This window comes from Mustela nigripes, chromosome 8, assembly GCF_022355385.1.
Source record: "Mustela nigripes isolate SB6536 chromosome 8, MUSNIG.SB6536, whole genome shotgun sequence".
NCBI classification, from domain to species: domain Eukaryota; kingdom Metazoa; phylum Chordata; class Mammalia; order Carnivora; family Mustelidae; genus Mustela; species Mustela nigripes.
The window spans coordinates 20,713,272-20,734,900 of NC_081564.1; the positions used below are offsets into that span (position 1 = coordinate 20,713,272).

Genomic DNA, 21,629 nt, shown 5'->3' on the forward strand with positions numbered 1-21,629 from the left:
ATGCATGCTGCCCCAGTACAAGCCAGCACACAGGCCTGGGAGAATGATCACTGACTAGGTCACGGCCCGGAGGGCAGACCCAGAGAGTAAAAACACTCACAGAGCAGCAAACGAAAGACTTCTGTGGCAGAGGAAACAGGGAAGAGGCCAGGCATCCTACAGGTGTGAGTGGTGGGAGGGAAGCTGAGGGAGAGGAGCTCAAGCCTCTCTAGCCCCAGGACACTTTCTCCAGCTCCTGGGTCTGTCTGCCAATATGCTTTGTTTTTACAGCACCTGAGTTTCTTTTACCCTAAGCACCCGTCACACCGTACAGGACTCCCTGACGTCTGTCTTTCACCAGGCTGACTGCTTCTGGAGGCCAGGGACCGGGCCTTCTGGCCTTTCATTCCCAGGACTAGCACATGGCACTTGGTAGGTGCTCTATAAATATTTGCTGACTAAACGGACACATGTTCGGTGACTGGACTGCAGTTGTAGCTTCATGGCCTGACGTCATGAGTCAGATTTTGCCCCAGCAGCCCTGGAATGACACAGACAGGCAGGCTCACTCCCAAGAAGTGGGAACCCCGGCCGCTCTCACCCAGGCTGACGAGCACCCGCTGCAAGGCCTGGTAGGACGAAGTCTGCAGGTCAAAGAGGGAGAGTTTGTAGTCCGTGCTCAGCTGCGCCTCATGTCGGATTGTCTCAAATAACGCTGATGCCCTATAGAGCTGCAAGTAGGGACAAAGAATGTCATTCATTCCCCCAGAAACCACTATGGCCAGAGACAACTTCTGTACCCAACTTGGTGCTCCAATCTAGAAACACTTTTTTAAGAGGTTTGAAAGGACGGATCTTCATTTCCAGGTAGGTTCCTGTAGACTGGAAGAGGCATCATATCAGATCACACCCAGGAAATGATGGTTGTTTATGTGCTCAATTAGACCAGGCCATCTAAAAGACAGAGCTTATGGACTTCTAGTCTGAAAGTTGCAAGAAAAAAAAAAAAATCAGCTATGAATCCAATCAAGGGCTGATTTTGATTAAAACAAACAAAGCCTCTCCTTTTGCCCTCAAGCAACCATAATTTAGTACCCCGGCCTCACTCAGCCCCAGGGCCAGAGTGAGAGCAGGTACAGAGCAGACAGGCTGGATACAAGGCTGGGATGGGGGGAGGGAGGAGGAGCAGGCAGCCATCCTTTCACGAGGAGGTCAGCTTTGGCAAGCAGTTCAGCCGAATCAAACAGTGCCCTCTGCAACGGTGACCAGGAGTAGGTCTTTCCGGGACAAGCTCCCCACAGCCACACCTGCTCACAGGGACATCCACAGGACCAGATGCTCAACATTCCTACAGAGACACTGCCCTGCTGCTCCAAGTGGCTTCTCCATGAGACTTTTCTCTTAATATTTATATGCAAGGAATAGTATCCAATTTTAAGTTCATGCAAATTAAAAAAAAAAAAACAAAAAAAGAATTCTAGGACTAAGAACTTAGACTTAGTATCCTCAGCTCTACCACTAATTCATCCTGTGACCTGGGGCAAGATTTGGAGTCTCAGTTTCTTCTTTTCTATAAAGGGGATGGTTATCATTCTACCCTCAGAGGTATTTGAGGAATAAATTCAGTGAGTGACAGTACTTGAAAACTGCAAATCACTATAGTAATATAAGTTTTAATTTTTTAAACAAGGAACTAAAGAATTCTTTAAACTGCCTTTAATAGTTTAAAAAGGAGAGAGAAACACCACCACATTCCAGGAGGCCATGGCACAATTTCAGTCACATCACCTCATCAGTTCCTGTGAGCACCTCCGATAGGAGCCTTGATTCACCTTGCCTTGTGCTCCTGGGCCTAGCACAATGCCTCAGCAGGAATTACTCACACACGGCCTAAGCTTTGAGTGTGTGATTTTGGATGATGCCATCTCACAACTCCTTCAGCTTGACAGAGGAACCACAACTCTAGGATCTTTCCAGTCTCCAGAGCCAGCATGAGAGTGGGCTTCTCTTCAACTATTTGTACATATGCAGAAACATGAACTCTGTGTATGTGTGTATGTACAAGTGCGTGTATGTGTATGGGTGTGTGTGTGTGTGTGTGAGAGAGAGAGAGAGAGAGAGAGAAGGAAGTATCCACTGATGTGTCTAGAAACCTATAAAGACATTAAAGCCAATAATTATGAATTCTTGAATTACTTCTCTCATAAAATGTATGTAATTTCATATTAAGGTTTAATGAGGAACGGTAACACGTAACACAAGAATGCTAAAGAAATCGTTGAGAAATCTGTCATACAAGTGAGCAGGAATCTTGACTAAGGCTCAGCACTTCTGGGCTGGAAAATCTATACACTAATCCAAGTGCAGAGGTTAGCACCTTGTAACAAACGTCATCACTACTTGGACAGTAATCCCAAGGGCTTCCATGCTTCTGGCAACAAAATCCACTTGGAACAGGGGTTCTTCTACTCACCTGATGTTGGGCCTCCTCCAGGTTCCCACTAGCCCAAAGGGAGAGGCCAAGACCATGGCGAATTTTGGCTTCATCTTCTCTTCGGCCCAGTTGCTCAGCTAACCTTAAGCCTGAAATCAGATAGAAAAATGCTAAGGACACACGGAAGACAGACAATCCCCCCTGGCCAAGGAGTCCTGGAGGTTAATTCTGCACCAGGTGTATATAAAGAATGTTAATAACAGAGCTAACTAAAATGCGGGACAAGAGTAGAATCAGTCAAGGCAGAGTAAACATTCTCTTCAAATTCTGTGTTAGTGGCGACCTTTCCAGAACAGTCCAAGATGCCCCAGCAAGAGCTCAGGTGATGGCTATCAGCAGGAAACAGATCTGCAGGGCAGGCAGAAACACTGAAACGTGAATGGAACCTAACCTGGCTGCCCTCCCAGCTGTGAAGTCCCTAGCTTTGCAAATGAAAACTTCTGGCCTATAAATTTATCCAACCGAATTCTTTGGCAGGCAAAAGCTTTCCCTGACAGTTCAAGTCAAGCACAGAAGCCAAGCTAATACTCTTCCCTATCTCACGTACATAGCATCCAATCAGTGTCGATGGGAGACACATCTGATGTTCTCCCCCAAAGCAGAACACTCACACCGTCTGACTCTGCCTTCTGTTACCGACACCACTGAGGCATTTCATGTCCAATCTGTTTTTCCTTTAAGGCTGACACTTTGATATGCCTCGGCAGGGTTACAGAACAAGTACATAATGAGTTGAAAGCCTTAAATGAGACTATCCTCATTCTAGTGGCCTTCAGACAGACACCTGCAGTTTGGGTCACTTACCTACAGCAAGCTTCTGGCTTTCGGGACACAAAAAACCTCCAAAGCTTTGGGAAAGCCAAATCTGAGGGCAACCATTTATTGTCCTGGCCACTAAGCAGTTCTCAGCATCACTCTGTCCTCATGATCTGGCTCTCTGTACACAGGAGTTAGCTTGTGCAGAAGAGCACAGGAAGGTTCCCACACTACAGCTGCACGCACAAAGGAACGACTTCCTTTTTTAAAATCTGATTTACAGTGGATGGGAGCCTGCCTCTGAGCATGCTGGGCCAGTGCAATTTCTGACTTCTGAAAAGGAACTGAGTCAGTTGAAGTGATATTCAGGTTCGTGCTCGTAAAATACTATGCATTTCACAAGGCACTTAACTCAGAAAACTTAGAAATACCATTTTAAGTTTAAAACGTGTCGCTGGATAACAAAAATAATACTTGCAAATTATTCACATGTTAAAAAAACACCTCATACAATAGGAACACAAATGGAAGAAGAACACAAATGGTTCTTGGATGAAAACCAGGAGAATGTTTTAACCTTCAACACACTAAGCATATTCATTCTTCAAGGCAGCTATCCCTGCTCAATGTTCTCCAGTGAAGAGCTAAGAGGCCGGGCAGACACAGTATCTGTCCCCCTCGTTCCTATTAGCCTCTGTCTCTTAGGAATCTAACCCAGCACCCCAGCATCCCTGAAGCCTGGTTTCCCAGGAACTAGTTGCATGTAGCTCCAGGTAGGTCACTAAATGGGCCCAGGCTCCTTTTCTTCACTTACAAAAAGAGAGAAAGCCGGATGAGACCAGTGGCTTTGATCAGGGTTGTCTGTACACATTACCTGGAGAGCTTCTACCCAAATCTCAGACCAGGCCCCACCAGTGAGGTTCAAGTGCCCTGGGGCGGGGTGATGCTGACTCACAGCTCCCTCTGAGAGCCAGGAGAGGGGCAGGCACCAAGGTGGTTTCTGGCTCCACTGTACCCTCAATGCAAGAGGCTGCAGGCCTGACTCAGAAGCACTCAGAAAGGGCCTTCCAGGTGTCCGCACCTGTAATAGCTCATGAGAAGAGGCATCTAATCCCACCCAGGAGCCGCACCAGGCTTTCTGGTGGAGTACAGCCGCAGAACAGGCACCATGGAGATGCCATGATGAGAATTTAGATCTCTACGAGACTCAGAATTACAAGAAACAATAAAAGTGAAATTGAGAGTTTTCCATAAATGTAGAATTATGTTACAATGTCTCAGGCAAAGCAGCTGCTTTATGGAAACAATCTTTCAGGAAGTACAAAAGAACACAGCTGAAAGGTTGTCATTTGCTGGGTCTGAATTTAATAGTTTTCACAAATTCGACTGAAAATCGCCCCCAGTCTGTTGGAATTTTACCACAGTTAAGTTTCAGGAAACCCAAAGCCAACTCTCATATTTGATGCATGGAGGCAGAGCGCCCATGGAGTGGAAGCCAAAAAAGGTCTGGGAAGTGGCTCCCAGCCTCTGGGTAACCTCTCAGCCCGCAGGCCAGAGCAATCCCTGGTCTGTACAAAGGATGACAGCAAACCGTCAGCTTCTGGCCCAGTCTCCCCTTTGCTTCCTGCTTCCCTCCCTCCTGGCTTCCCAGCTGGGGCTCCGGAGTAATGGGGGATATATCACTGTTCCAACCCTGTGCTGTGCTTAGAAACAACAACACACAGGGTCTTGTGTGGTTCTTGGGGCTGGAAACTTGGGCTGAGGCCCACTCCACCATGAACTGACCACATGGTCAGGACCAAGCCACTGGACTCCCTGAGCCTCGGGTCATTTGGCCGCAAACGGAAGTAGAGATACACCTCTGAAGGTTACTGTGAGAATGAAATCCGGTTAAATAAACTAAACGTGCAAAGACCCTTGGAAGCTGGAAATGAGAGTTCTTGCTTGGAAATCAGCAACTACTTCCTTTTACTAGTGAGCCAAGAACATCCTATCTGCCCTTCTTCCTTCCAGGATGGGAGGGCTCCATGTGCCCCCATGAGGCGAAGTGCTTTCCGGGGTAGGAGTGTACGGGGTAGAGGATTAGCACACGGCTGTGGGACTTCTGCTTCCTGAGGAAGGAAGCTCCGAGGACTGGCTCCTGTGGCTGCATGGTACCTGACAGCAGGGGTCAGAAGCCTGGGGGTGAGGGAGGGGGAGGAGGAGAAGGAGGAGGCAGCTGCAGTCACTTTCTGGGAGTGTCTGGAACAAGACTGCCATAGCATCAGCTCAAGCACTACGGGCAAGCACCAGAAGGAAGCCTGGCCGACTGCTTGAGCGAACCTCAGACTGGATTAAACCTCAGCTGTGACCTCAAAATGGACTTCTTCACAGTTTTGTTATAGTTTAGGTATTTTCAGGATGGACAACGCGGCTTGGGACAGATGGGCATCTTCCTCTGATTCAGGCCCTTAAATTTTATGTGACTAAATCTTGCTTGCTTCCTCTCGTGTGGGAATGTGTCGTCTGCTGTGAAGGTGAGGGCTCCAAGGAGCAAGGAGGGTACCAGCTGCCCGGACAGCCGGCTCCCAGGGTTACACAAGCCAGGAAACACATTCTGGACAAGGGAACGCCTTTGTGCTATTAATGCACACCTAGTGGGGGCACCACAGTTTTGGAGTTGAACTCATGATGTGGCCTCTGAGCTCCTCACTCTGGGCAGGGGTGGCCACTCAAACTGTGCCTACTTCCTTCCGAGTACACTCTGAACTTGACCTCAGGGCTTACCCAGAGACCACCCCACAGGAACCACACAGGACCTTTTCACTTACCTTCCTGTAAATACATGACTGCCTGCGAATAGTTCTGCAAGGCATGATGGGTCCTTCCGAGGCTACTGTATGACACTGTCTTAGCCACCAAGTCATTCATCTGCGCGGCGATGCTCAAGTGCTGTTCTTGATAGACCACGGCCCGCTCAAAGGTGCCCAGGGATTCATAGGTGAGGCCCAGGTTCCCGTAGGCTCGGCCCTGGCAGGTGGGGTTATTGGTTTCCTCTGCTATCTGCAGATCGAGCTGGTGGTACTGCAGGGCTGTATCATATTCCCCCATCTGCTGGTAAACGCCACCGAGGCCACAGGCCGCATCACTTTCCAGAGCTCGGTCTTTCATCTCTCTAGCAATGTTCAGCTGGCGTTCAAGGCAGGAAATGGCTTGTTCGTAATTCCCTAATTGGCTGTGCAGACTTCCTAGCTCTCCATAGGCCTGGGCTTTATTAAAGGCCTCCCCGAGCTCATGGGCGACCACGAGCCTCTTTTCAAAGCACACAAGGGCTTGCTGCAAGCTCCCCATTGCCCTGTGGGGATGTAGACAGAAAAGCAATGATATTATTTTGTGCAGGTGCAGACATGCTAAAGCCCCCGAGAAAATGAAAAGCATTTGTCACTGTCACTTACTATAGAAGCTCTTAACTCCTCTTCTAGCTAAAATCTATCATGTGCCCTTAGAGTGAGATGCAGGGGAATTTCATAATCTGGAAAGCAATTCAAAAGTCATCCCTTAGTGACCTTCCCAAGAGCTTGAGATTCAATGGGATATACACCCCAGAGGAAACATAAAATATATTAATAGGCACAATGATAGCGAGTGAACTGTTTGGTTCTTTGGGCCTCCCAATTTCCACTACCGCTTAGACTATGTTTTTGAAATCACTTTACAATGGCTATAAATCTTTCACCCTGAGCTTCTCAGAGCACTCTGTGGGTGATGATTTAGCTTGACCCTTGCCCTTCCTCTACTCCAGGAGCCCTAATCCCCTGCTGATCTGGAAGGGCCGTAAATTCTGCAGACACAGACACCTTCTTGGGTTCCCCACACTCAGAAGGAAAGCATCACCTTAGCCAACAGTGTGTCTTTTCTGTGCTGCTAAGAGATGACATGGTAAGACTGGGAAGAGCAAGGATTTGGGCAGCAGACCAAGTCAGTTGTGTGGGGCACATGAATTCCTTTCCCTGAGCCTCCATTTCTGGATGATAGTAAATCCCACAGCCCATCGCAGACCATAGTAAGTGTAGAGTAATACAGGATTGCCATAAATATTAAGCAAGATATCTCTGCAAGGTGCCTAGCATGATGATGATAGGATTTTTATTTATTCACTTATTTATTCATTTATTCACTCCCACCATCTTCAGGTGGTTTTCACTAAAAGCAACAAAACGGGAGTCCACGTAATTCGCGGGTATAGATGTGTCATTAATAAACACATTCATATAATGTGAGAGACTTTCAGAAAACATCAGTTGAACTGATGCATTCACCTTTCCCGTTCCCATTATCTCTTTTATCCTGCACCTCATGAGGTAGTCAAAGAAGCATTGCATTTGCAGTCAGACAGCCCTGGGTTTGACTCTCAGCTGTCCTTAATTTTTAAGCTGCGTAACCCTGGACATCGACCTAACCCCTCTGGGTCTTAGTTTCTTCCTCCATAATTGAAGGGTAATAATAACCCTGCTAAATTCACAAAATCATTGGGGGAGCTGAATAAGATACACATGAAACTGCTTTGTAGGTAACAAGCCACCATGCAGACAGTAAGTTGCCTTTACTGTCACAGATGCTCTTAGTGCATGTGATCAACCACATCTGACCTCTGTCATCTTTACCTGTGCCCATTTCCTAGGCCCCGGTAAGCCTTAGCTTGGTCTTGCATGCGATTCAGACTCTGGGCAACAGATAAATACTGTTCGTAGTACTTGATAGCTTCCTCATAGTCACCCAGGGCCTCGTAGCAATCCCCCAGATTGCCATAGGCGCGGCCCCTGTCGAGCACGGACTCGTTTCCACTCAGCTGCTGCAGCATGGCCAGCTGCTGCTCGAAGTAGCCGATGGCTTCTTCCATCACATTCATGTTCATCTTTGTGATCCCCATGTTGCCGTAGACCTGGGCTTCCAGACTAGGGTCCTTCAGCTTCTGCCCCAGATCCAGCTGCTCTTCATAACACTTGAAGGCCATTGTGTATTTCCCAAGGGCCATGTAGACCGCAGCCAGATGCCCGTGAGCTCTGCACTCCCCCGGCAAGTCACTCAGCTCCTGATAGACCTCCAGTTCCTGTGTGTGATAACCCAAGGCCTTGTCGTATTTCTGGATCATCCGGTATGCCGTGCCCAGGGCTGCATATGCACTGGCTTCCAGTCTTCTGTCCTTGACATGGTGAGCTAAGCCCAGCTGCTGCTCATAGAATTTTATTGCACCATTTATATCTTTTTTACAGATGAATATATCACCCAGGTTCCCCAGGGCTCGAAATTTAGCCTGGGAATTATTCAGCGACTGGGCTAGGGACAATAGGTACTTCTGACACTCTTCAGCTTTGCTGAAGTTCAGCAGAGCCTTGAATGCTAGGCCCAAGTTGCAGTAAGCTTTCGCCTGGCTCAACTTGTCATGAAGGTCTTTGGCCAGTGCCAGATCCTGCTCATAATATTTTACAGCGTCCTGGTAATTTCCAAGGCAGTAGTGGGCATAGCCGAGATTGTGGCAGACCTTCCCTTCCCCTTCCATGTCTTGAAGGTCAGGAGCGAGCCGGAGGTACTGTTCATAATAGGGGGCGGCCTGGACATACTCCCCCCGAGAGCAGTGGAAGTTGCCCAGGTTGCTGAGGGCCCGGGCCTCGCTCTGGATGTCACGAAGCTCCCGAGCAATATTCAGGTGGTTCTGATAATGTTGCAGGGCCCGGTCATGGGCACCCAGGGCCTGGTAAGCCACAGCCAGGTTCCCGTGTGTCGACGCCTGTGAGGCCCGGTCATTCACTTCCATGGAGATCTGCAGCTCCTGCCGGTGGTACCTGACCGCCTGGTCGTACATCCCCAGGGCATTGTAGGCATTGCCCATATTCCCATAGGCACGGCCCTGAGCAGCATAGTCACTCAGCTCCTGGGCGATGCACAGGTGTGTCTTGTGGAGTTTCAGAGCAGTATCATAATCGCCTTTCATCTGGTGTATGATTCCTAAGAAAGAGAATAAAGGAACAGAAAAAAGGTTAGAATTACTGATGAGCAGTTTGGGGGAAAAAAAAGTAATTTGCAACTCAATTTATACTCAAACACAATTCAGATGAATTAGAGAATTTAAAATAACAGAAGGTAGAATTAAATATTTATCAGCGCTCCAGAGGGGAGATAGCTTTCTAAGCTTTGAAGAAACAGAAAAAAAACACAGACAGATTTGATTACAAAATTAAGAGGTTTTGTACTCAAATATATATCTAAAATTAAAAGGCAAACCCGACACTGAAAAATATGTGACACATATATGACAAAATCCAATAGCTATCGTGTATAAAGATTTCCAAGGTTTCACTTGGTCTGATTTTAAAAAAAAAATCTAAAATCAAACTCTAGTTTACTGAAATAAGCAAAGAACAGTAAGTGTGAGCAGACAACTCACATCCAAGAAATACAGAAGTAACCACAGGGGGAAAATGCTAATTTCTTTTAATAATCAAAGAAATGCAAAATAAAGCAACCCCGAAGTACCATTTTACTGCAGCTAAATTAGCAAACAAAAAATTTAAGCAGCACCCTATACTGATGAGGTTGCCTGAAATTGGTAAACACATCAGCTGCTGGACATAAACGGGAATGGCCTATGGAGAAGCAGGATGGTGAGAACCACACACGTGGTCCTGCTCAGACCCGGCAGTCCTACTCACGGGAATATAGTCTATGGAAATCATCTGACAAATGCAAAAGCTATTCACATACCAATCTTCACTGCAGCATTATAGATTAGTGAGAAATCAGAAGCATCTTAAATGGCAAACACTGGGGGACTGTAGAAGTACATTTTGGTATATCAACTCAACAGAGGATTATGTAGTCATTAAAAGATAATTATAAAGTCTGGGTAGAAAAATGAGGGAAAAGGGTTCTTACAATAATAAGCGGTTAAAAAAAAAAGGGGGGGGGGGCAGAAAACAACGCTGCATGCTCCCTGTGACAACAGCCAGGAAAATAAGTGTGTGCACATGGACAAGACCTTGAGGGGATTATGCAAAAATAGAAACTGCTTGTGAGGTGATGGGATTTGCATGATTTTTTTCTTCCAAAATTTCTTAGAATTCTGCTTTTATAGTCATTAATAACAGCATTTTAAACAACGCTCATAAACTATGCTCTAGCAGCTAAGGTACTGTTTCTACAAGCAGTTCAAAAAAAGATATATCATCGAAATAAAAAAGAGAAAGTAGTTCCAAATAAGGGATATCATCAAAGTAATTGGGAGGCACCTTTATTGAGAACCTGGTTCAATCTGGCGGGGGGGTGGTTTGGGGTGCGGAGCCCTGGAAAAGATGGACAGAATCTAGTATGCAAACAGGTTTCTCCTTGCCCTTGGGTTTGAACATACTTTTCCATGAATCAATGTGTGAGCTTTGCAGTGGTGACCAAAACCCACAGAAGTACAAAAAAGCAAAAACACCAAGCTGGGTTCTTCTTAAAAGTCTGAACTAAAAATAGACGCGCTGAGAAGCAAGCTGTCAAAATCCAGGCCCCACAATTCGCTTCTGTGACACTTTCACTGACTCACTCAGGCGCCGCCCCAGGATTTACTGTGTGTTAAGGCTCGTGGTGGGCAGCAGGGACAAACAAAGGAGATGCAAGTCTGCCCTCAGAGAGTGCGCCGGGTCATGAGGGAGCCGGTCCGGAAATGAACAATGTCAGCACACATCATAAACGCTGAAGTGAGGGGGGCAGAAAGGAGAATGCCAGGGCCCCTCTTCTGCCCCCGTGTCCTCCCCTGCCTGGGCTGGAGGTCTGCCCTGTCACAGGACTTGCATCCATCTCTGGGTCTGGCCAGCTTTTGGATGTTAGCTCGACTCGGGGTACTGGATACATCATTCAGTCCCTCTGAGCTTTTCATAGTTCGTCTATGAAGTGAGGAAAAGAATCATCTCGAAGCCAGGCTTAGACGGCAGTAGTGAGGATCAAATGAAATCACGTATGTGTGAGTGCACTGTAACTGCAGACTGGAATTCAGGTATTAGTCACTGAAATTACTACATGCTTCTGTGAATTCTCAAGGTGGTAGAGTTTAAACAAACGATGGTAATTATTCTGGGTATTTTCTTAGAGGAGTAAAGTATTGCATAATTTAAAAATAACTAAGTAAATCATGGTCCTCTATACGATGGAATAACATAGTGTCATTAAAAATGGTGAAGTAGGAAAAAAAATACCCTGAGTCTCTCCCAGAACAAATGATTTAATTAAAAAATGATGAAGTCGAAGAGGATATATTGACATGGGAAAAATTATAATATATTAATGGAATATATGGTCACAGAACAGTATATTGTAATAAAAACATTAATGGATGTATATACATGTATGTTTACATTTATGTGTCTACATACAGTGTAGAATTTATTTAAATGTTAACAGTAGTAATCTTTGGGTGGTAGAACTGCCATTTTTTTTTCCATTTTGTTTCTCTGTATTTTAAGTGGGTTTTTTTTTTTTTTCCTCTAAGGAATGTATAGCACTTGATTTAAAAATTAATGAAAGGATTTTTAAAACTCTGATCCAACAAGCAAAGTAACATTCGTGGGGATTGGGTCTGGTCACTCCCCTGGGCTGGAGATGTCATTGGTATCCTTGCTGGAAGGATGCGGTTTTTCAGAACCTGTCTCAAGGTTAGAAACTCTAAGCTACCCAAGAGGCAATATCTTAGCATCACCTGGAACTGCATGAGTGTTGAAAAATGATTAGTGACAAACATTTCAGTTCTGAAGACCTGAATTTGACCTGTATTCCTAAACTGCTTTTATGTAAAGAGAAAATTTTTAGATTTCAATTTCCGGGAATCCTTCAAGGAAATGAATCATTTATTCCCTCTGTCTTCACTTTCTGCGTTTCTAAAATGAGAGGGAAAAATATCTGCCCAGACAAGAGTCCACAGTTAGGAACAGAGCCAGAGCCTGGGGTAGGGGCGGGGAAGGGGGCAAGAGCTGGGGCGCCCACATCTCCCTCTGAGCACCTTCTCCCACAGCAAGGCCTTCGCGCAGATTTTTTTTTTCTTTTTCCCTCACAGCTTTTAGATTTCTTTGCAAGTGTTTTTTCTTTTAAGCCAATATGATCATTACTTGGTTCCCAGGATGATGTTAAAAAGAAACAAGCAGCGTGAGCCCTTCAGAGAAGGCAATGGGGGAAGCTCAGGTAAACTTTCATGCTCCCTGACACCAAGGACACAGGTCTCTCTTGCTAGCCCCCTACCCTCTCCACTTGTACACCAGCCTACAGGAAACTTGCTAAGTATCTGGATGGCGAACTATCATGGAAAAGCAGAACTTTAAGTCAGCAGTTCTGTTTTACAAGCCCGGCTCCTACCTCGTTCAGCTGGGTACCTTTGAGATGGTCACTTTAATTCCATGAGGCTTTTTTCCTTTTTTTTGAAGAGAGAGAGCACGTGCATATGCACACATGTGAGCAGGGGGGTGAGGGGAAGGGGAGAGGCAGAGGGAGATGGAGAGAGCATCTGAAGCAGATTCCATGTCCAGCATGGACCCCGATGCAGAGCTTAACCTCACAACCTTGAGATCATGACCTGAGCCAAAACCGAGTCAGTTGCTTAACCGAATGAGCCACGCAGGCGCCCCTCCTTTTCTTTTCTAACTGAAACTTTTTTGGTGTTTTTGTTTTCTTATTAAAGTTGGGTTATGCTACGTCAAAGAAAAGGTATGAGAAACATAATGGTATATATCAGTATGCTTTGTAACCTCCAGCATGGTATCTGAACATGGTACAAGCAGTATTTAGAGAGTGACAGAAAGGAAAAGGAATTCCAGGTTTCCTCTCATGGCCTCAAGAGTCTGGTCTAGTTAATAGGGAGCAGTTGGGATGATAATGGCTACCCAGGGTTCAGTGAGATGTGAAAGAAACTGCCTGCTGGAGATGGCAAAATGATCTGACCCCCGGCCAGCTTGCCCACACACTCACCTTCTTTCTCCCCTTCCTCCTCATCTGACACTTCCGAGGCTCTCTAAAGAATCAGGCAGATTCTCAAAAACAAAGACTTCCAGACATGAGCAAGCATAGGAGGCAATGGGCCTGGCTGAGATGGGGATTTCTTTTCATCCGCCCTGCGTCTCTACTGTCCCAGCCTCTCTGCCAGCCTGAAGAATTCTGAACAGAGCATTACACACTCTTGGCAGCCGTTCTCTTTGTTGAGGCAACATAAAAGCAGCCCTGAGAACTGCCAGCAGAGTGACTGCACATGCTGAGGAGATAATCTGCAGATCCTCCTTCCCTTTCGAGACCACAGCTTGATTTTCCAGGGCCGTCACTCAGATGAAGACTTACAGAGAGCCTGTCAGCAGGGGTGTGCTAGGTGACAACGTGCTGCAGGGAGGGGGATTAAACGAAGATTAGTGGGGCAGAAGAGCCTCACAAAGCTGAGTTCCCACAAGGGCGTGCGGAGAAAGGACACATGGATATGGATTTATAGATCACCATGGTGGGCCTCTACCCTGGGGACAGGAATGGTCACTGCCTGGGAATAGTAACACCTACATGAAGTGCTGAGTGAGGACCCAGGAGATCATGCTCACGAGAAGCCGGCACAGGTGACTCGGACACAGTAAATGCTCAACTTGGTTTGCTTCCTATTATTAACCATTACCAGCAAAGACCAAGGGAGTTGTGACCATGATGGGCCTAGCAGAATTTCTGCTTAAATGAGAACATTTAGTATTAAAAAAAAAAAAAAAATGAGAACATTTAGTGTTTCCGCAGGAACTTCTGCCTGACTTCTCTCTTGTGAATTCTCTGAAAGGAGGGCCCCAGTGTATTTCCACCAACAGTGGAGGCGCTCTTCTCATTTACTGAAAATAGCATTGCTCTGATTATTGATAGTATGGGATCTAAATGGGGCTTTAAGAGCTCATCGGTCCTTTCTCGAAGTTTTCCAAGAGCTTAGCTTCTGCCCCACCCTAGCCAAAGCCCCAGCCACTCTCAGGAGACACGAGCTGTGGGAGCTAGAAGGGGCCCTCCTATGGTGTCAACTTATAAATGACAGAGCCCAGGTCCAGTGAGAGGAAGTGAGGTCTTGGCAGAGCTGCGGGAGGTACTCTTGACCCACACACCCTCAGCCGTACCAGCCCATCCAAGATAAACAGGAGGCATCAAGGAACTGTTATTAATAGTGTCCTAGGTGTAACATGGGCCAGCACCTGTGCTAAAAGTTCTCATCTATTAGAAACACACCCAGGAGGGGCGCCTGGGTGGCTCAGTGGGTTAAAGCTTCTGTCTTCGGCTCAGGTCATGATCTCAGGGTCCTGGGATCGAGCCCCACATCGGGTTCTCTGCTCAGTGGGGAGCCTGCTTCCCCCTCTCTCTCTGTCTGCCTCTCTGCTTACTTGTGATCTCTCTCTGTCAAATAAATAAATAAATTCTTAAAAAAAAAAAAAAAACGAAAAGAAAAGAAAAGAAACACACCCAGGAGTATTTACAGGTGAAACAACATGGTTTCCTTTCAAAAACACTCTAGCAGAGGGGGAAAGTGAGCCTGTGTGGGTGGGTGGGTGGGTGTATGAAACAAGATTAGCAATGTATTTCTTTTTTTTTAGCAAAATGTTGATAACTGAGTTATGAGTACGTGGGGGTTTGTTATTCTATTCCTTCTGTGTGTGTGTGTGCGCGCATGAAACATTCCATAAGAGAAAATTAAATCAAATAATCAAGATATGCAGAGAGATCTGTATGACACATTCTCCTATTGTTCCTTCTGGATCAGGAAACTTCCTCATAGCTATGTCCCGATGGGATATTTAAGTTCATTTGTCTGTCCGTAGAACCTCAGGAGAGAAAGAAATCAGCTGCTCACCGGCATGCCTACACAAGCCAGCCTCCATGTCCTTCTCCAGGCTGGGAAGACTCACAGTGACACGGTGTCTTGTCCCACTGCTTTGATTTCTTTACAGACACAATATTTAATTTTACCTTTAATTTCAAAGGCTCCTAATGGATAGGATGACATTTTGCCAGTCCAATAGGCAAGGGTGGTGGGGAGGGAAGGTGTTTCCACCGGAACAGCGGACAAACGTGCTTAATACAAACAGTGCTGTGTATTCGCAGCTGCTCCCCCCACGCTCTCCACCAGGAAGAATAGCCCCAGTTTCTTTGGGGCACCCATTATTTCAGCTCTCTAGGTTCCCCAGATCCTCTACCTCTCAAGTTGTCACACAGAGTTTGTCCACATAGCACCTAAAATATCCCAAGGCTTGGAGTGGGGAGGAAGGGACAGACCTGCTTAGTAAACAGATGGCTGGCATCAAAGGCATGAGAGCAAAGTGCTCTGTGTTAGAAATGCAACCGACTGGATGTTTTATCTCATTTTCAGGTTATTATTTATTAGCCTAGAGACAAGCTAATTATTTTTGCCAGTGGAGGACAGCAAAGGTACAGAAATTTTTAAATGCAGATAATTTTAAAATTATCTCTCATGTGATTTCAGCTACAAGCATCTTCCTGGTACAAAAGCTTTTCCTGAAAACCAGTGCCTGCCCTTCTACTTGATAATCTCAGGCACACCTCAAATCAATCCTGTGAGGGGCACCTGGGTGGCTCAGTGGGTTAAGCCTCTGCCCTCGGCTCAGGTCATGGTCTCAGGGTCCTGGGATCGAGTCCTGCATCGGGCTCTCTGCTCAGCGGGGAGCCTGCTTCCCCCTCTCTCTCTGCCTGTTTCTCTGCCTACTTGTGATCTCTCTCTGTCAAATAAATAAAGAAAATCTTAAAAAAAAAAAATCCTGTGAGATCACTACTGCAGTCTCAGAGACCCAGAAGTTTCAAGAACTCACTCAGGCCCATACAGCTCTACGTGGCAGAATGGATACTGGACCCTAGGTTCTTCTGACTTAGGAATCCGTGCTTTCACCTGTTCCCCAGAATGAAGCTGGACTGCCTTCTAGTGAAAGGTGGTCATAACTTTGCACCTACTTCTCCTATATTAATGTTCATATACTGTTGTGGCGAACCAATCTCGTGGCAGCTATATGAGGACAGATTGCTGGTCTGGCTAAATCTGTATCTGGAGCAGTGAAGTGTACATTAGCAGGCGGGAAATGCTAAGAGGTGCAGGAATGCAGTAGGAGGAGGCAGATGTAATCTGTCGTGTGGGCGTCACCTCTGGAGAACTCTCGGGCCATCACGTGTCTCTTCTGCCACCATTTATCTTAATTACATCTGTCTACTTTTTTCTACCCAACCCACCAGGCTCTTCTTGTTCTTGCAAAGGGTAAGTGAAGTTAAGGGGCTGTTATCTTCTGTTTCAACAGCAATTTGAGCTGTCTTCTGTGGCACTGAGAGTTCTTCTGTCCCAGATACCGACTGCCCTCCCCTTTTGTTTCATTCCAGAGGAGCCCACTACAGTAGTAAGGTCAAGGAAATCCCTGCACACGCCTCCTCTGCCTCACACAGACAGACTCCACCGGAAAGTATCTGCCTTTTTCTCCCCAACCCCGCCCCTGCTTTATTGAGGCATAACTGACAAAACTGTATATATTTAAAGTATATAATGTGATGATTTGATATACACATTCACTGTGAGACGATTACCACAATCAAGTTAATTAACACATCCATCACCCTTTTTTGCGGTGAGAATACTTAAGATCTACTCTGTTAGTAAATTCCAAGTATACCTTCAGTATTATTAACTGTAGCCGCCATGCTGTATGTTAGAACCTCAGAACTTACTCCTCTGATAACCAAACTTGGAGGAAATAGAATGCAGCTGGAAGAGAAACAGAGAGGCCCTATTTGCTCAATCTCTAGCCCTTAAGGCTCTCTTTAGGCTGAATGGAGGCCCCGTCCGCTTCTCTGCAGCCCCCTCTTGCCACTGTCCCAAAGGCGTGGGCTGAATGACAGTGACAAGAAGCCAGCCTGGAGCTCATGAAGCCCAGTTACTTCACTGCTTCCATCCTTGGCCCCACTTCCTCCTCCCTCGGAGAGTTAAAAACCAAGACTGCAGGTGAATAGCTCAGAAATTCCCCAGGCCTGTTTGGCTGTAAATCCTAAGGCAGTGGGGAAGATTAATTGTGCCATGAAGTAGGGGAAGTAATAATTAAACCTATTAAAAAGGAGGTGGCTGGAGAGGGGTGCTCCGGAGATGGATGATGAGGTAGGAAGTGCTAGGCACAGTCATCCCTAACGGCTGAGGTCAGGCCACGGAGAGAGAACTTGGTGGGAAGCCCAGAGCGGAGTGAAAAATTCGCTGGGCCTGCCTGGCCAAGGCCTGCCATTAGTCACTGTTTGGAGAAGGCACAGTGTGGCTGGTTCTCATTCTGGATCACAATAAGAGGAGGGAGGCACCCTCATAAGTTAACAATGCAGAGAATGTTACAGGGAGTTAATTTCAATATGAAACAAACACTTCTTTTGTTTCAAGGTCTGGGGTGGAATCCCTGAAATGCAGAGATAACTGCTTCTGCTTCTCCCTTGAGCTGAGCCTCTAAAAACTGCACCAGTTCCACTTCCCTGGAAAACTTTCGGAGTCCCTCTGGCTAGCAAAGAAAAGCGTGGACCCATTTTAAATGGCAGAGACAAACTTTGCCAATCCAACGCCAACCCAGCCATCCCTGCCCAGTGCTCCCTATGCAATCCCAGCCAAGCAGAAGCCCCGCCAGCCCTTCTGCTCGGTCCCACCCTGCCTTGTATGCCTGACTTTCTCATCCCCTTTGCTTGGTTTGGACTGCCTCCCCCCCCCCCCCCCCCCCCCCCACTGTGGGAGCCTTTACTCCTGTTCCCTGCTCTGGTTCTCTTCTATATCCAGATGCGTATTTCGTACTCAGGAGAAGTCAGGCACGGCCAAGTGACTTGTTTTGCCCAACAGAATATGAGGAGAAGCAATGTGTTCCTTCCAGACAGAAGCACTTAAGAGCTGGACTACGATATTCCCTGTTCTCTCTTCCCCTGCCTGCCGGACTGCAGAAGCTATGTGTTCCAGATGGTGCTGCTGGAGAAGATGGAGCCATGGGAGGCCGGGATTAGTGAGGTGCATCCTGAGTGTTATGTGAATCTGGTGGCCGGTGTGTGAAGATAAACTCTCCTGTTTTGGACCACTAAGATCTGGGGCTATTGTTACTTACTGTAACAGACCCCAGCCATCATCATGGACGTACCATCCAATAACAACCCTCCAAGCCTTTGCTCTAACCTACAATTTTCAACTGTCCTTAGAAAGTCCATGTCAGGGACGCCTGGGTGGCTCAGTGGGTTAAGCCACTGTCTTCGGCTCGGGTCATGATCCCAGGGTCCTGGGATCGAGCCCCAAATCGGGCTCTCTGCTCAGCAGGGAGCCTGCTTCCTCCTCTCTCTCTGCCTGCCTCTCTGCCTGCTTGTCATCTCTCTCTGTCAAATAAATAAATAAAATCTTAAAAAAAAAAAAAAAAAAAAGAAAGAAAGTCCATGTCAGAGGAGAGACACCTATTAATAGAAGTCTCCAAGGGCACTTTTGAGTCATCCACACCTCTGGATGTCCTGAATCCTAGCCCTGAATCAAGTGAGACCGCTAAAATCTATAAATCTGAGCCAAACGAACTTGACCCACACTGAACAGGCTTTAGTGAATTGAGGTTTCATCTTAATGCCCTAGGGTTAGTTGATTTTTTTAATTCAAGTCTATTATTAGAAAAAGCACCCTAAAATCAATTATAATCTTTGCTGCTAAAATTTTAGTTACATTATACATTTTGTTACCATAATCCCATAAATAAAATGTCTCTTGAAAAATTTCTTTTAGGATTCAGCTTTCCTTCCCCTAAGGAATTCTATGCTCCCATCTTTTGGATAATAAGAATTATGTGTTTCTTTTTTTGCTTTGGCCACAAGGAAGCTCTCACTTAAATATGAAACTCTAACAACCATGTTAGCCTCTGCTGGGCTCTTTTCCCTGACCTTGGTTTCCTACTTTTATTTCCCTGATCTTGGTTTTGTATTTCTATAGCATCATCATTTGATATGGTAAGCTAAGTAAAATCCTTTATAGAATGAAACACATAATAGACAAGCAAGCAAGGAAAATCTCTTACATCTGTTATGTGCTCAGCTGACTTTGCCTCAGTAATCTGCCTACCCCTCAGCTTGCCATTTCTCCAGTTTGCTGCTATTTGTTTTGTGGGCCCTGTCCTACCAGCTTTAATAACCCTGCAGTGCCCATTGCTTGATATAGTGCTTTATGCTGGACAGATGCTGTGACCAGAACGGTAATCTCCCTATTTCTGGCCCTGCCTCTTCACTGTCTCATGCTCTCAAGAAAGTAAGTAGTTTTCCTAGCCTCTAGTTTGCCTCTACCTCGGATGACAATCAGGAAGATCAAATACAAGTGAATGATGAGGTATGACACTCTGTTTTCCAGGGGGTGGGATTATTCCATACAGCTTCAGTGACCACAGTCCTCAATATTACAAATAACAAAATCAAAATAGGCCACTCCTTCTACCATTATTTTACTACAGAGTGTAATTTGTTCTAGGTCTTAGATGCCATCATATTTCCAAAGTGAGCACACCGAAGGGAACTTGGCAACACCTCATTTCATCCACTAAGGATGCAAAATTATGGGCTCTGAGAATATTATAGTCAAGCTTTGCAGGTGACATGAGAATGGGGCCCATTTCCTGAAGGGTTTCAGTGTCTGCATGTCAGAGAAGAGACTCCCCCCTCCCCAAGGACATTTGAATATGAGATGGGGCATTTTTGATTGTCACACTATCTGGGAGCCCAACAGCCTGCGCCATGTGGGAAGACTCCAGCACAATGAAGAACTATCGCACACCCAAATGCCAGTACAGCGCATTGAGAAACACTGGATAATCTGGGGTGATTTTACACCAGGGCACTAATTAATAATCTGAGGGGAAAAAAAAGACCCACAACTTTGTTTCTGTCCTGTCATTCAGCTGAAGTTGTTAAAATCAATCATGAAAATTAATTAATTGGGGAGTATTTTGACTGATATCCAATAATTTAAGCAAAACACCATGAAACGAGGATCCTTAATTCTAAAATCTGGCTTACTGACCAACTGCCTTCACCAGTTTCTTACCTGTGGAATGTCATTCATTGAAAAGATAAATGAAAAGACATCTATAAGGGTGCCTAACTGGCTTGGTCAGAAGAGCCTGGGACTCCTGATCTTGGGGTCATGAGTTCGAGCCCCATGTTGGGTGGAGGGATTATTTAAATTAAAAGTTAGAAAAAAATTTTTTAAATGGGGGCACATTAAAAAATGGTTCAGTTGGTTAAGCACTCAACTCTTGATCTCAGATCAGGTCTTAAATTTTTTTTTTAATTTTTTATTTTTTATAAACATATATTTTTATCCCCAGGGGTACAGGTCTGTGAATCACCAGGTTTACACACTTCACAGCACTCACCAAAGCACATACCCTCCCCAATGTCCATAATCCCACCCCCCTTCTCCCAAACCCCCTGCCCCCAGGTCTTAAAATTTTTTTTTAAATATTTATTTTTAAAGTAAAAAATTTTAAGTAAAAATACTTAAAAAATACTTAAAATATTTATAAAAAATAAATAATAAAAAAATAAAGGATACCTACATATGGGCTGCCTCCCAATTTCATCAGGATAATTAAAAAGGGAGAGGGGAGCCCTTACTACGTAATAAAAAGAGTAATAGCACTAATAAATGACAATCCTATACAAAATTCTCCTTTGTGACCTCATTCAATATCTGACACCAACAACCAGCTCTGTGGCTCCCAAATATGCAATTCCAGCTCAGACTTCTCTCTCAAGCATCGGTTTCTTAAATCTAACTGCCTACTGGATGGACAGACCTCAGGTAACCTAAAACTCGACGTTTCCAAAACTGTTTGTAGAATTGTGGAACAGAATTGAAAGCCATTTCATGACACTTGTCAGTTCTCAAAGTTCTTGGGTCTCCATTAAAGGACTCAAGGACAAAAAAGCAGGGTGGCCGGGGCTGCTTTTGAAGACACTCACTGAAGCCACAGGGTCATAAAGTTACAGAGCTCAGACTTGAACTCACCTGAGCCCACTGCCTGCCAGCCCGGCACTTTCCCCTTGAGTGACTTTGTTCCTCTGAGGGTCTGAGGCAGCAACGGGTGCAGAATTCAGCTGTGCAATCTGGGGGAAGGACAAAGCCCATCCCCCAGGGATGCATCACTCCCTCGGCCCATAGAGGAGGAGAGGATGTACCCAGACCAACAGGGAGCCCTGGAAACAGACAGGGAAAGGGAGGAGCAGCAGAAGAGCCGGCCAAAAGAACAGCCCTTCAGAAATGATTTCACTTTGCAAATTCAATTGCAAAGACAGATGGATTTTCTAGCCAGGCTGGAGAACAAATTATAAAATCTGCTTTCCCAAGGCAATCGGGTCTGAAAAG

The 21,629-nt window shown here is 45.8% G+C and overlaps 1 protein-coding gene across 4 annotated transcripts in view; it reads right to left on the reverse strand.

Moving 5' to 3' along the window:
- The window catches only part of TTC28 (tetratricopeptide repeat domain 28), a 637,573-nt gene that overhangs the window by 105,917 nt on the left and 510,027 nt on the right, over positions 1-21,629 (reverse strand). For all 4 annotated transcript variants that reach the window (XM_059408718.1, XM_059408717.1, XM_059408719.1 and 1 more), the window contains 4 exons: positions 7,873-9,214; positions 6,040-6,563; positions 2,453-2,562; positions 581-710 (listed from right to left, as the gene is read on the reverse strand). In XM_059408718.1, the coding sequence (XP_059264701.1) occupies positions 581-710; positions 2,453-2,562; positions 6,040-6,563; positions 7,873-9,214 (2,106 nt within the window). The remainder of the gene's footprint in view (positions 1-580; positions 711-2,452; positions 2,563-6,039; positions 6,564-7,872; positions 9,215-21,629) is intronic.